Source organism: Corylus avellana, chromosome 5, assembly GCF_965113065.1.
Source record: "Corylus avellana chromosome 5, dhCorAvel1.hap1.2, whole genome shotgun sequence".
Classification (NCBI taxonomy): Eukaryota; Viridiplantae; Streptophyta; class Magnoliopsida; order Fagales; family Betulaceae; genus Corylus; species Corylus avellana.
Genome location: NC_142494.1, coordinates 13,386,208 through 13,398,695, shown reverse-complemented (window position 1 = coordinate 13,398,695; position 12,488 = coordinate 13,386,208). Strand labels below are relative to the sequence as shown.

Here is a 12,488-nt window from a genome sequence, read left to right as displayed (position 1 = left end):
AACCCTAAATAATACTACATAACACAATTTTTATTCCTAATTCCTAAATTTTGAATTTTTATTGAATTTAATGTAGCTAAATTTGAATTTGATCTAATAGCAGTCCAAAATGATATGTATATGGTGTATAAGTGTAATCGTAGCCGTCCAAAATGTAGTGATGATCTAATAGCCGTTGGATGATATTAATGGATGACAGCTATCAAGCGCTTACTAAGAAGTATGCATATGGTGTAACAGAGACACCGTAAGCTTGCCTTGTTTGATCTAATTTGACGAGTAGTATTAAATGTTGAAAACATATATATAGTCAATGGATCATATTGAACAAGAACACCAGATCTAAGTAGAGACAGCCACATGGGATAAGCTTTTGGTAAAGCGAATCAAACCGTTAATATTTATCTCTGTTGCCGCTCCTACCACTCCCCCAGTGCCCCCAACAACAACCACCACCACCACCGCAGCAACCACACACCTCGACGCCTGGCTGACGTGCCCGGTTTCCAGGAACTTGCCGCTGCCAACCCTGCTGTCCACGCCGCTCTCGGAGGTCCTTTCACTCTCGCAGTACGCCGCGGATTGGAGGCGGAGGAGGTGATAAGATTTGTGGGTTTTTTTTTTCTCCGTTTCTTCTTGGGTGGTGGGAGGTTTGGGGTTTTGCCGTTTGATGTGTTTGTTTGGTTGCCCAGAAAAATGTGTAAATATTTTTGGATGTGTTTGTTTGGCTGATCCTTTCTCCCCATAATTATCTGCTGTTGGTTTTGATATCCAATCTGTTTAGAACTTATTTAATTTTAATTTGTAATAAAATATTACAAATTTTGGTTTTGTATAAAGATGCTCATTTACAAATCTAGCCTTTTTTAATCACTTTCTTAATTCTTGAGGCAGACTTTTGGAATTTGCACGGTTTCTTAATTCTTATTCATAGTTGCTTCCTCTAAATTTTGTTTTGTTAATTTTGATATTGCTGGAATTCTTTTTCAGTTGCTAATTTTGATCTGTTGCAGTTGTTAAATTGTTAATACTTGAGTAATTGTTAATGCTTTTTCTAACATACTTGAATTATTTATTAATTGAAGACTTGCCAAAGTTCGCTACGAGATGAATTGGACACAAATGAAGCTCTGTTTCCTTTTGTAAACGACTCAAACTCTTCCATTCTCTCTGTCTCCGCTCTCCCTAGTCCCTTGGCTCATCTCAGCCATGGCTTCCAAGCTCCTGAGCCATAGCCATCTCCGAGTCATATATTCCTCCAACACCCGCATTTGCTCAAACCCTACACGAGCCACTCGAGCGCTCCTCAACCTTAGGCCCTTCTCGGATTCTTCTTCACCCCCACCGCTAGAGATGCCTCAGTCCCACAATAACACCATAAACGACACCGGAATGGGAAGAGGTTCTACTCCGTCTCTATCGTCTTTGAAAGAGCTCGAACTCGTTAAATTCGCTTCCATTGCCGAAACCTGGTCAGCTTTTAAACTTACTAATTTATTTATAATTTCATTTGCGTGTTAATGTCTGTTTGTCTGGTGAGAGAAAATGTGGGAAATTGAAAGAAATTAGAACTTTGAAGCTTTGACTAGTAAGTATATAAAGAAGTATTTGATGCATTGTTATGATTAGGTGGGATTCTGAAGGTCCGTTTAAACCATTGCATGTGATGAATCCTACAAGACTTGCTTTCATTCGCTCCACTCTTTGTCGTCATTTTGGGTAAATTTTGCCTGCTTTCTTCACTCTTTCTTCTTTGTTATTGTTGTTGTAAACTTAGACTACTGACACATAGGCACACAATAAAAATTTCTTCTCTTGCGTAATCTATAGATTCTGATTAGTTTTCCTCATTTCAGAAAGGATCCTAACAGTGCTAGGCCTTTTGAAGGACTAAAAATAGTTGATGTTGGTTGTGGAGGTGGAATTCTCTCAGAGGTATTCTACAAATATTTTAATTTCTCAAGTGTATTTTGGTTGGAGATCATTTTTAGCTACAAGTACCATCCCAAAATTTGTTATTGGTAGGGACTATTTAGATCCATAACTTTTTATCGAGGCCCTAAAATTTGTTGTATATTGCTTTCCGTTCATACAATTCATGCTTAACCCCCCCCCCCCCCCCCCCTTCCCCGCACAAAAAAAAAAAAAAAAAAAAAAAGAATCCTACATTCCGACATTTCCTTTTGTGTGTGTATGCCTTAGAAGTCAAAGTTTAGGTCATATGGTGCATTTTTTACTCAACTTGATATAAGAAAGCTCTAAAATACTTAAATACATAAAAATCGGTTAGAAGAATGTTCCCCTTCTATGCACTTGATACCCGGGATCATGTTACCCTTCAAATCATATGCCATCATGTCTTTCATCACCTTTCATTGTATATTCTTTTCAATATTCTCTTGTCCTGCTAGCATGTATCCCTTGTCAAATTACCATATTGGTGCATTTACTAGTCTCCAACTGTAGATGATGAACCATTTTAACCACTTTCCATCTTGTCCTTAATCGGCATCACTTTAGTTTCTGGCCAATGCAGTTCCCTATTTATCTTTTCTTTCTTATCTTCTTTTATTTTTTTGTTATTTTAGCACTCATTAACTTTAGCATCGTCATATTGGTTGCTTTCATATGGTTCTTTTTTTGATAAGTAAAAAAGAACCATATGTCTGTTACCTTCACACACAGAATAATAATGTGATGTTTACAATGGCACAAAAAACTACCATTTAATTACAAGACTGTGATGCACTATTCTTGTGCACTAGAGAAGTCAAGTGAAAAGGAATCAAATGCTTATTAAATTGTATGCCAATGGTCTTTGAACCAAATGGCGTCTCCTCTCCCATAAAAAAGGGGTGGTGGGTCAGGTCGGGGGTTTAATCCTGTATAGGTGCGTGCATTGCATTTGCCCATAAAAAGAATGTCCACCATCCGTTTGAAAAGAACAATTTAGTTGCAGTTATTTTAAAGCAGTATATGGATGAACTACAAAGTGAAATGGGCCCAAAATGTTAGGAAATATCTGCTTCCCATCCATGGCATATATATTTGGATTGAGACATTTTCTTATTGCTGACCATAAAATTATTTTCTTATTAGTAATTCCATTTTATTAGAAAGCACAAAAAGGCGTAACCCAAGTATATAGAAAGTATACAAGAGAGACACCCATTAGGGAGAATAAGAAGAACACAAATCCAAAAATCCTAGAAAATTAAACAGCGATAATTGTTGTGAGCAGACATCCAATCATTAAGAGGTTTGAACATAATAGCTTTTAACTCTATTACCATTCTCATTCATAAAAAAAAAAAAAATCACCATTCTCTCACAACTTTCAAAATTTCTAACATTGCGTTTGCTCCAAACATACCACAGTAAGCATAAATGAGCAGTCCTTCAAACTTCTATATTGTAGTGGCTACCAAACTGACCTATCCAACTAGCTAATAGTTCCACCACCCGTTGGGGCATGACTCACTCTCTCAAAAAGAAGGAAAATTGATACCCACAAATCTCTAGCCACTTCGCAATGAAGCAAAAGATGATCAATGTTTCCTCACTCTTCTTGCACATGCAACTAATCCATTACTGGAAAGTGTTAGAAAACTGCACATGTTCTAACACTGAAGTCTTCTTACACTAAGCAATACTAAATTCTGGGAAAGCTGCCTTCAAGGTGTAAATCCCACACCATGGATCATGCCAAAACCTAATCTTAGGCCCATCTCCCGCCTCAAATCTAACAAATTTAGAGAAATCCTTCCTCCCCTCCTAATTTTTTCCACACCCCAATCCCGAAGGACCTAGAAACCGCATTGGAACACCACCTCCCCACATGTTGTCATATTTAATTTCTACTACAGATCTCAACAAAGCCTCCCTCTCTGTGGCAAAACGCCATAATCACTTCCCTAAGAGAGCTCAGTTAAACAATAGCTGGTTTCTAGCCTTCAGACTGCATGAGAAAATTAGAGTACAAATCTTAAACTAACCGACTAGATGGAATTTACTCATTAGTTGTACGACCCAAGGAAAATGCTAGTCACATCTGCTCCATCAAAATGACTAGCTTTTTTTTTTTTTGGTAAGTAAGGTCATATCATAAATTAGGCGTAGAGGGGCGTAATCTTAGTACACAAGGAGTATACAAGAGAACCTCTTAAGATGAAGAAAGAAAAGAACATAAAGTCAAAATTTGCAAAATTCGAACCAAATAAGCTATGATGTGCTGATATCCAAATATGTAACGTGTTCACCAGTCTTTTGCAACTCTGTCATCGATGTCTCCTCGTCGTCAAAGTGCTAAGCATTTCTCTAACTCCAAAGACACCACACTAAACACATCGGAACCAGCCTCCATACTTCCTTTATGGTACCGCACCCAATTGGACCGTAAAGGAATCTAGGTTTGCACCCAAATCTCCCCTAGGATCCTTCAAACTGATTGTGTCGGCTTGAAACTTGGGATACCCAGAAATTACCCTAGGCGCTCCCCTACCGCTAACACCCCATCCCCTCGGTTCTCTAACATTTGAAACCAACATTTCCCTTAGGTGCTCTGGCAGTTGTCAGAGTCTGCCCTGACCCTACCAAAACCGCATACGACCTTTTCCAGCAGCCTTAGCCGAAGCCTTTCTCGCTAATGCTGATGTACTACCACCCATTCCGAACGAATGAAGACCACTGTAAAGCTTTCGGGAAGGCAATATTCTGAACCCAGTGTCAAAGGACGAATGGAAAAGAGCTTAAGCCTTCTGCAACTTGTGGGTGCAACTTTTCCAATCCTTCCCTTCTCTTCCTTCAGATATGAAAATAAAACCTCTGACCACCACCTGCATCTTCCTCAAGAGCCAGAAAACAACCATGACTGTTATAACATCTCCGGGTAATGAATGCTTTGTTACCAACGCTGGAGGATTTCACAAACTCCTTCAACCCCTCCCCTTGAGTCAAAGCCTCTGTAGTCAACAACCACGCCACACTAACCTTACCCAACTATATTACTCAAGAAACACCCTTACTCCTTTCAACAATTTGTAAAACAGAAAACCCCTCCTTTGTCGAAAACTCGAGTGACTTAGCTTCAACATAGAACCAACTTGAATACCCCATCGCTATTTACCAGAAAAGAAAAGCTAGGTTGATGCCATTGCTGGAAAAACCAACCGACCGATGAGGAATGTTGGGACACGTCTACACGCACCGACAAAAGAGAGAGAGAGATAGAGTAAAACAGAAAACCCCTCCTTTGTCGAAAGCTCGAGTGACTTAGTTTCAACATAGAACCAACTTGAATTCCCCATTGCTATTTACCAGAAAAGAAAAAATAGGTTGATGCCATTTCTGGAAAAACCAACCAACTGATGAGGAATGTCAGGACGCGCCTATATGCATTGGCAGGAGAGAGAGATTTCCATCATTTTCATATATCATTGCAGACCATAAAATTTTATAAATCTTTTTTGCATACCTTAAAATTATAAAATATTACTTTCATATTCTTTTCTGTTTGTCTGTCTAGAGGGTTTCTGCTAGAATTTCTACATCATACACAATTAAATTTCTAGACCTAATTACCATTGTGGTCAGGAAGTAGACAACAGTTAGAATGCAAATATAATTGTGTGCTAATAATATAAGGATGTAACTGTATTAGTTAATGCAATATTATGCTTCATTACATTGCTTAAGTTTGTGTATACTGGTAATAGATTTCAGCTTTTTTTTTTTTTTTTTTTTTTTTGAGAAAAAAAAAAAAAAACTATATGTGATATTTTCCTCGTATTTACTATTCTCTTTTGCCTGTTCAGCCTTTAGCTCGAATGGGAGCTACAGTAACAGGAGTTGATGCTGTGGAGAAAAATATCAAGATTGCACGTCTACATGCTGTATGGTCATTCTATGATTTAGACTTTGATTTCTTAGTATCCATATGTAGAGATGAATTTGAAAAGCAAAGGGTCACTAGATGCTAGTATATTTTCTGTCTGGGAGAGAACTCTTTCGCATTTTTTGTTGTTAAGAATTGGTTCAGATTTGTTTTGGGCTTTCGGTTTTTTTTTTTTTTTTTTTTTTTCATCGTCGTGGCCAAAGATTGCTGATTTTTGTGTCCATAGGTGGACTCGGATTTGAAAAGTAACAAATCATTGATGCCTTCACACTATTCCATATTTGCTTAGGGAGAGAGGGAGTTAGAGAGAAATTGTGCATCTTCATTGTATAAATCAGTCACCGGAGCAGTTAGTTCTGTAGTAAATGTATAATGGAGTTATTTTACGTAATTAGCATAGTTGTGATACTTTTGAAGAGAGGTTAAGGTTTCCACCATAGCCTCTAGAGTAGCCAGCTATGGTGGTAGTACATCTTGGATTTAAATGAATTGTGTCTCTGAGCATCATTGTAGTAAATTACAAGTTTGGTCTTTAAAAGATTATATTTGTTTGTGGTATTTAAAAGATTATATTTGTTTGTTCTTGTAGATTGTTTTAGACTTAAGTGTCTGGAAAGTTTTTAACATTACCTTTCTGCACAGGATTTGGATCCAGTGACATCGACTATTGAATACTGTTGCACAACAGCTGGTACATGCCAACCTTGTTTATTTCTTCTGTAGGTCATATTTTTAAGGTATATCATTCCTATTTTGCTTTCAAAATGCATTACTTCTCTGCATGTAAGCTATTGCATCTTTTACAATGGATGGTTACATCCCTTTGCAAAGGGACTAATTGGCCCATATGTGAGGACTAGGTAGCATAATTGACATTTTTTGGTTGTGTCTTGTTACTGAAATATGGTAGAAAGCTTTTCTAAATTTGATTTTATTGGTAGAAACGCTGGTAGAAGAAGAAAGAAAGTTTGATGCTGTGATTGCTCTAGAAGTATGTTCTCTCTCTCTCTCTGCCTTTGTCTGTATATGCATGAAAAAAAAAATATTATTATCTAGTTCTTTATACATACGAATTGTGGATCCCCTATGTATTATATGATAGATTTACTATTTTTTAGAAGAAGAAAGTAAGTTTGATGTTGTGATTGCTGTGTGCTTGAATGTATAAAATATTATTTAGTTATTTATCCCTACGTTCATTTATATGATGGATTTACTATTTTCCTGTTGGATGTAAAATCAGGTCAGCATTCACAATTTAGTTCTTTCTACTTGGCCCTTTCACTTCTTTTTGGTTGATATTGCATATTGGGATGTATGTAAGCGATTAGGTGTTCTTTTATGATTTACCTACCCTGCTATGATTGTGGTAAGGCCAAATGATTGGTTGCTATCTTATATGCATTTTCTACTTTTTCCATATAATCTTGGACTTCTCCCCATCATTTACTAATTGTAATGAGCATCTCATAGTTTTTAAGAAACTTTTGTGGGAAACTATGAGGAGTAATGCTTTTGTGCTTAACCAACTCAAATAATGAAAAGGTTGATTTGAAGTACATTTTGGCTACCATACATGTTAAGAAGATAAGTGTTCTCTTGGACACATATACCTCCTCAAATCTATTGATTGATATCATTATTGCATTGTGAATCTTTGAAACAAAAGTTGTACAACTTTGTATTTTTAGTTTTTTCACATGTATTTATAACAAACACAGTAGATTGCCTCAAATGGTGAAGTCAAGGTCAGAATAGTTGATGTAATTTAAGCATTACATCATGCTCCACTAAGCTTCAATGCATCAAATTATGGACCAATATAACATTAGAAACTGTAACAAGGGGACAATGTACGTGATGAAATCAACTTAGGCTGATGGTTGAATCAACTTTGTTTAGGGGTTGACTGATTAGTTTCTATGGTTTGGCTTGTGTGGGCTACAGCTAACCCCTGCACAAAAGACATGGCAAAAAGGCCTTAGCTGGCTAGCCAGTTGATGCAGTAACATGTTTTTTTTTGTCCAAAGAAGAGACAATAATAGATGTTCCAAGTCAGAAGAACAATAAAGCAATGCAAAAATGTGAATACTATTAAGAGGTTGAAATTGTTTTCCCTTTTTTCTTTTTTCTTTTGGGGGAGCCCCGGGCGTTGGTTTCTTTTGGGGGGATACAAGACGACTGAGGTTGGAACTCAAAATTTATGAGTTTCTGTGGTTCAAGAGATTTAAACATTCAAATCTGAGATTTTAATTTGATGTCAAGACCCCTTACAAGAACTTCAAAAGCCTTATTTATATTGAGCTTGATGATATTAGAGGTAGATCAAACATTAAAGCAATAGAAAACTCTAGACAAATAGCGAGAGGATTGAGTTATTATTTGGCCATACAAAAGGATTGAATTTGGACTCAAACTTTTTGAGTTTCTGGGTTTAAAGAAAATGAGAATAGAAATCTGAAATTTTAGTTGTATATCGTGGAGTCCGTTGCAAAAACTCTTGAAAGACTATATATACTACACTTTTAAGAGTTAATTCAGGTAACTGTATATCAGGTAAGGGTTAATTCGGCTCCGGTGGTTGGTCCTTGGGAGAGTATTTGGAAGAGTAAAGCTCCTCCGAGAGTGGCTTTTTTTGTGTGGACAGCGGTGCTGGGGAAAATATTAACATTAGACAATTTATGTAAGAACATTATAGTGACGGAGTGTGTTGTATGTGCAAGCATAGTGGTGAATCAATTGATCATTTATTATTGCATTGTGAGGTTGCTATAGAGTTATGGAACATGGTTTTTCAGTTGTTTGGTGTTACGTGGGTGATGCCGGGTAGGATGAAGGAATGTTTGGGAAATTGGAGAGGACAAAGGGGTAATCCTACAGTTTTGCAAATTTGGAGAATGACTCCTTTATGTGTAATGTGGTGCTTATGGAGAGAAAGGAATGCATGGAGTTTTGAGGACTGGGAACTTGGACTCATAGAGTTAAAGAAAAGGGTACTCCAAACACTGTTCTCATGGAGAGTAATGTGGCATTCGTCGCAAGCTGTAACGCTTGTGGAATTTTTAGACTTATATGCTTCATTTTCAACTTAATAGCTATTGCATATGTGGGCTCTATTGTATACTTCTTGTGTACATGAGTTGCGCTCCTTTGCACTTTTGTATAAATTGATGTTACCTATAAAAAAAAAAAAAAAAAAAAATACTACACTTTTAAGATACCCTATGAGACTAATCCCTGATACACAGCCTTTTAATTTGACCTTGAAGCTTAATAAAAGTCACAAGCTAGTAACATGATCATTTATTTGTGCAAAAGAAATAGGAGCACACTTATAGCCCAAAAACTAAAAGACAATATAACAAAGTAGAAAGCAAGCATAAAGATTCAATGCTCCATCATGAAATTGCATTCCTTCAGTGTGGAAGTCCTCTGTAGATGCCGAATAGAGAGCATAAATCACATCATTTAAATTTGGATTTTCCTTAAAGGATAATGTAAGTAATTGACTGTGAAATTGGGCTCAAATTTGTTCTTCCATGCAAGATGGTGGTTTATGAATTTGAAACTTGTGCACTTTTAATCTCGCTTTATTGGGTAAATGGTTATGAGATATGCAACAGAAAGGGAAGCGTATTGGAGGTTGGTTGTAGAAGTCAAGCATGGGTGCATGAAGGGTGGATGGTGTACCAAGATGGTGGAGGGCATGGAGTTGGGGTGTGGAAACATATTCGGAGAGGGTGAGAAGTTTTCTTGAGATTTATTAGCTTTGGAGTAAGAAATGGCTCCCACATTAGATTTTGGCATAATATTTGGTGCGGGGATCAGTACTTGAAGGAAGCCTTTCCTGCATTATTTCAAATTGCGGGTAACAAGGAGGCATGGGTTAGGGATCATATGCAGCTGGCCAATGGTGTTATACAGTGGAATGTTCCTTTTTTACGGGCGGTCCAGGATTGGGAGGTAGAGGTGGTGATGGCCTTTTTTGGGAAGTTATATGCTTTCCGTAGTCACATGGGGGTGTCGGATTGCATGCGGTGGACTCCTTCTAAATGACATATCTTTGAGGTTAGGTCTTTTTTCGTAAGCTTTCTTCTTCGGGGACAGATGTGACTTCCTCTTTCCTATGGATGAGTATATGGAAAGTAAAAGTTCTATTGAGAGTTAGTTTCTTTGTGCGGACGGCGACTCTTGGAAAGATTTTGACCTTGGATAGTTTGTGTAAATAGGTATCATTGTGGTGGGATGGTGTTGTATGTGCAAGCACAATGGTGAGTTTGTAAATCATCTTCTCCTTCACAGTGAAGCGGCTCAAGCTTTATGGAGTATGGTTTTTTGTGGCGTCCTACATCGCCTGGGTATGGAGATGAAGATGTGTTTATATATATACTTTATACCCTTCATGATAATGCGTTTTAAATACGAGATGGTCATGATCCCATCAGAACTTCGCAATTAAGCGAGTTTATGCGAGAAGTACCAGGATGGGTGACCTCTTGGAAGTTTGGTTTGGGGGAGCCAAAAACGGACAATTTGTGTGTCAATGGAGTGGGGTGTTACATTTTCTCTCTTTTTGCTGTTACATGGGTCATGCCTGGAGTGGTAGAATTGTTAGCATGTTAGTGCGGTCAACGAGGTAATATTTCAGCTAAGGAGGTATGGCGAATTGCACCACTATGCGTACTATGAATTATTTGGCGAGAGCATAATGGAAATGTTTTGAAGATCAAGAAAAGTCAATGGAAGAGCACAAAAAGTTGTTTATTCAAACTTTGATCCCTTGGATGCTTTTAGTGTGCCTCAATTTTCATTGTCTCAATTTTTATTTTTATGTTCCTCTTTTTGCCTTTAGTTGGACCTTTCTTTGTATACTTCCTGGGTACTAGGGTTGCGCTTCTCTGTGCTTTTCAATGAATCACTTATTTATCAAAAAAAAAAAAAAGTAACTTATTGTGAAATTGAATATGGAGTATTTTGTTATGGTTGATGGAAACTTTATCGAAGGTTTACTAGTATTCTTGAAATTTTGGGTTGTTTTTCTCATGCTTTAACTTTGAAAGTATGCTTTTACTCGTGCTTGCTTCTCAGAGTGTATTTAGACTGTTTTGGACTTGCATTGAATATGTTTCTAAATTGTGTTCCTATTTTCAACCCATATCCAATTTGTGTGCAATTGGAATTTTTCTTAAGGTAATTGAGCACGTAGCAGATCCTGCTGAATTCTGCAAGTCTCTAGCGGCATTAGCTGTTCCTGATGGAGCTGCTGTGATATCAACAATTAACCGTTCTATGAAATCCTATGCAACTGCCATTGTTGCAGCAGAGTACCTCCTCCGTTGGGTATACTTCTCTCAAATATAGCTTGTTAATTAGCCTTTTAGCACCTCTTACACTGTTGTACAATGCTCTATTTAGATTTTGACTAGTCAAGATTCTAACAAATAATTTGCATCTTCAAAGAATTTCACATCTATGGAAGTGTCTGACCAAAAACGAAAGAATTGAAGAATGTACACCATGGTTCTTTCCAACGTCGTTTCGTTTGTGTGTGGAAATAATGGATGCACAAGGAAGATTGTAAATTGTATGGGTTTTGTTTCATTTTAATTACCTTTCAGATTCCCCACTAGCTTTTGTTGATAATTTGATAAGAATGAGTAGAAGGGACCTGCACCAGAAATTAGAAGGCAACCTCTAAGGAATATGTCATGTTTCCCTCTTATATATTCACGCATCTTAGGGACAATAAACTTGTTATTTTACAGCTTCCCAGAGGTACACATGAGTGGTCAAGTTTTCTCACTCCCGAAGAACTAGTCCTGATCCTTCAACGTGCCAATATTAGTGTATGTAAAATAGTTTAATACGTTATGGTTTCTCCATGAATTTCATTAATAATTTTAACCCCTGCACATTTTAGTAAAAATTGTTTGCTGCTTGTTTGGTTGGCTTTGTACAGGTCAGAGAGATGGCTGGATTTGTGTACAACCCCTTGACAGGAAGATGGTCCCTATCTGATGATATTAGTGTAAATTTCATTGCTTTTGGTACAGAAAACAGTAAATATGAAAATAAATAATTTTCTACTTTTAATTTTTCCTTTGGGGGTGCTGAATGAATTCGGCTTGGCAAATAATTGTAATATTTTTGTTTTCCTGGGTTTAAGGCTTTAAGCTATTGGCTCCAACTCGGTAAAAAATGAGCTTTTACCTTTTCTTAACCAATTTTGGTTATTAATTAGTTACTCATTCATTCCAACACTCGTTCTCTTTAGAATTTTCTACAATAACTAACAGTTGATTTTATAAATGCCATGTTTTTCAATATCTTTTGATATTTTAGGATAAATGCTACCCATATTTCCTTCCAATTTATTTATGAAGTATTTTTTTTTTTTTCTCTCGAATAAAATAACTTACAACCAAACACGGTTAAGAACATTCACAATAGGCTCTTTATATTTAGCTTTTTTCTAAAAATTTAACAAATATCTTGAAGACACTCATTTAATAAATTTTTTTTTCTCTATTTTATATCTAACTTTTATCATTGATGTTTCCTATATTCTAAGAGCTAAATTGTTAAAGTTATATAA

The 12,488-nt window shown here is 36.8% G+C and overlaps 1 protein-coding gene across 4 annotated transcripts; it reads left to right on the top strand.

The window, feature by feature from the left end:
* The first annotated feature begins 379 nt into the window (after nucleotides 1-379).
* On the top strand, nucleotides 380-12,200 carry COQ3 (coenzyme Q 3). Of its 4 annotated transcripts, none has more exons than XR_015912114.1 (10): nucleotides 380-597; nucleotides 1,086-1,472; nucleotides 1,630-1,719; nucleotides 1,857-1,935; nucleotides 5,814-5,891; nucleotides 6,536-6,584; nucleotides 6,835-6,884; nucleotides 11,084-11,233; nucleotides 11,354-11,477; nucleotides 11,659-11,741. XR_015912114.1 is itself a non-coding variant. In XM_088516555.1 (10 exons), the coding sequence occupies exons 2-10, from the start codon at nucleotides 1,210-1,212 to the stop codon at nucleotides 11,970-11,972; spliced, it is 960 nt and encodes a 319-aa protein (XP_088372681.1). In that variant the 5' UTR covers nucleotides 381-597; nucleotides 1,086-1,209; the 3' UTR covers nucleotides 11,973-12,200. The 4 variants fall into 4 exon arrangements, 3 of the variants coding, with proteins under 3 accessions (XP_088372681.1, XP_059449935.2, XP_088372682.1); XM_088516555.1 differs by lacking the exon at nucleotides 11,354-11,477 and adding an exon at nucleotides 11,853-12,200 and having other exon boundaries at nucleotides 381-597; nucleotides 11,659-11,739; XM_059593952.2 differs by lacking the exon at nucleotides 11,354-11,477 and adding an exon at nucleotides 11,853-12,200 and having other exon boundaries at nucleotides 381-609; nucleotides 11,659-11,739.
* The last annotated feature ends 288 nt before the right edge of the window (nucleotides 12,201-12,488 follow it).

Coding starts and splice junctions, on each gene's coding strand:
- COQ3 (XM_088516555.1), top strand. CDS start 1,210: ATGGCTTCCAAGCTCCTGAGCCATAGCCATCTCCGAGTCATATATTCC. Junction 5,892..6,535: donor AGATTGCACGTCTACATGCT/GTATGGTCATTC, acceptor CTTTCTGCACAG/GATTTGGATCCAGTGACATC. Junction 6,885..11,083: donor ATGCTGTGATTGCTCTAGAA/GTATGTTCTCTC, acceptor ATTTTTCTTAAG/GTAATTGAGCACGTAGCAGA.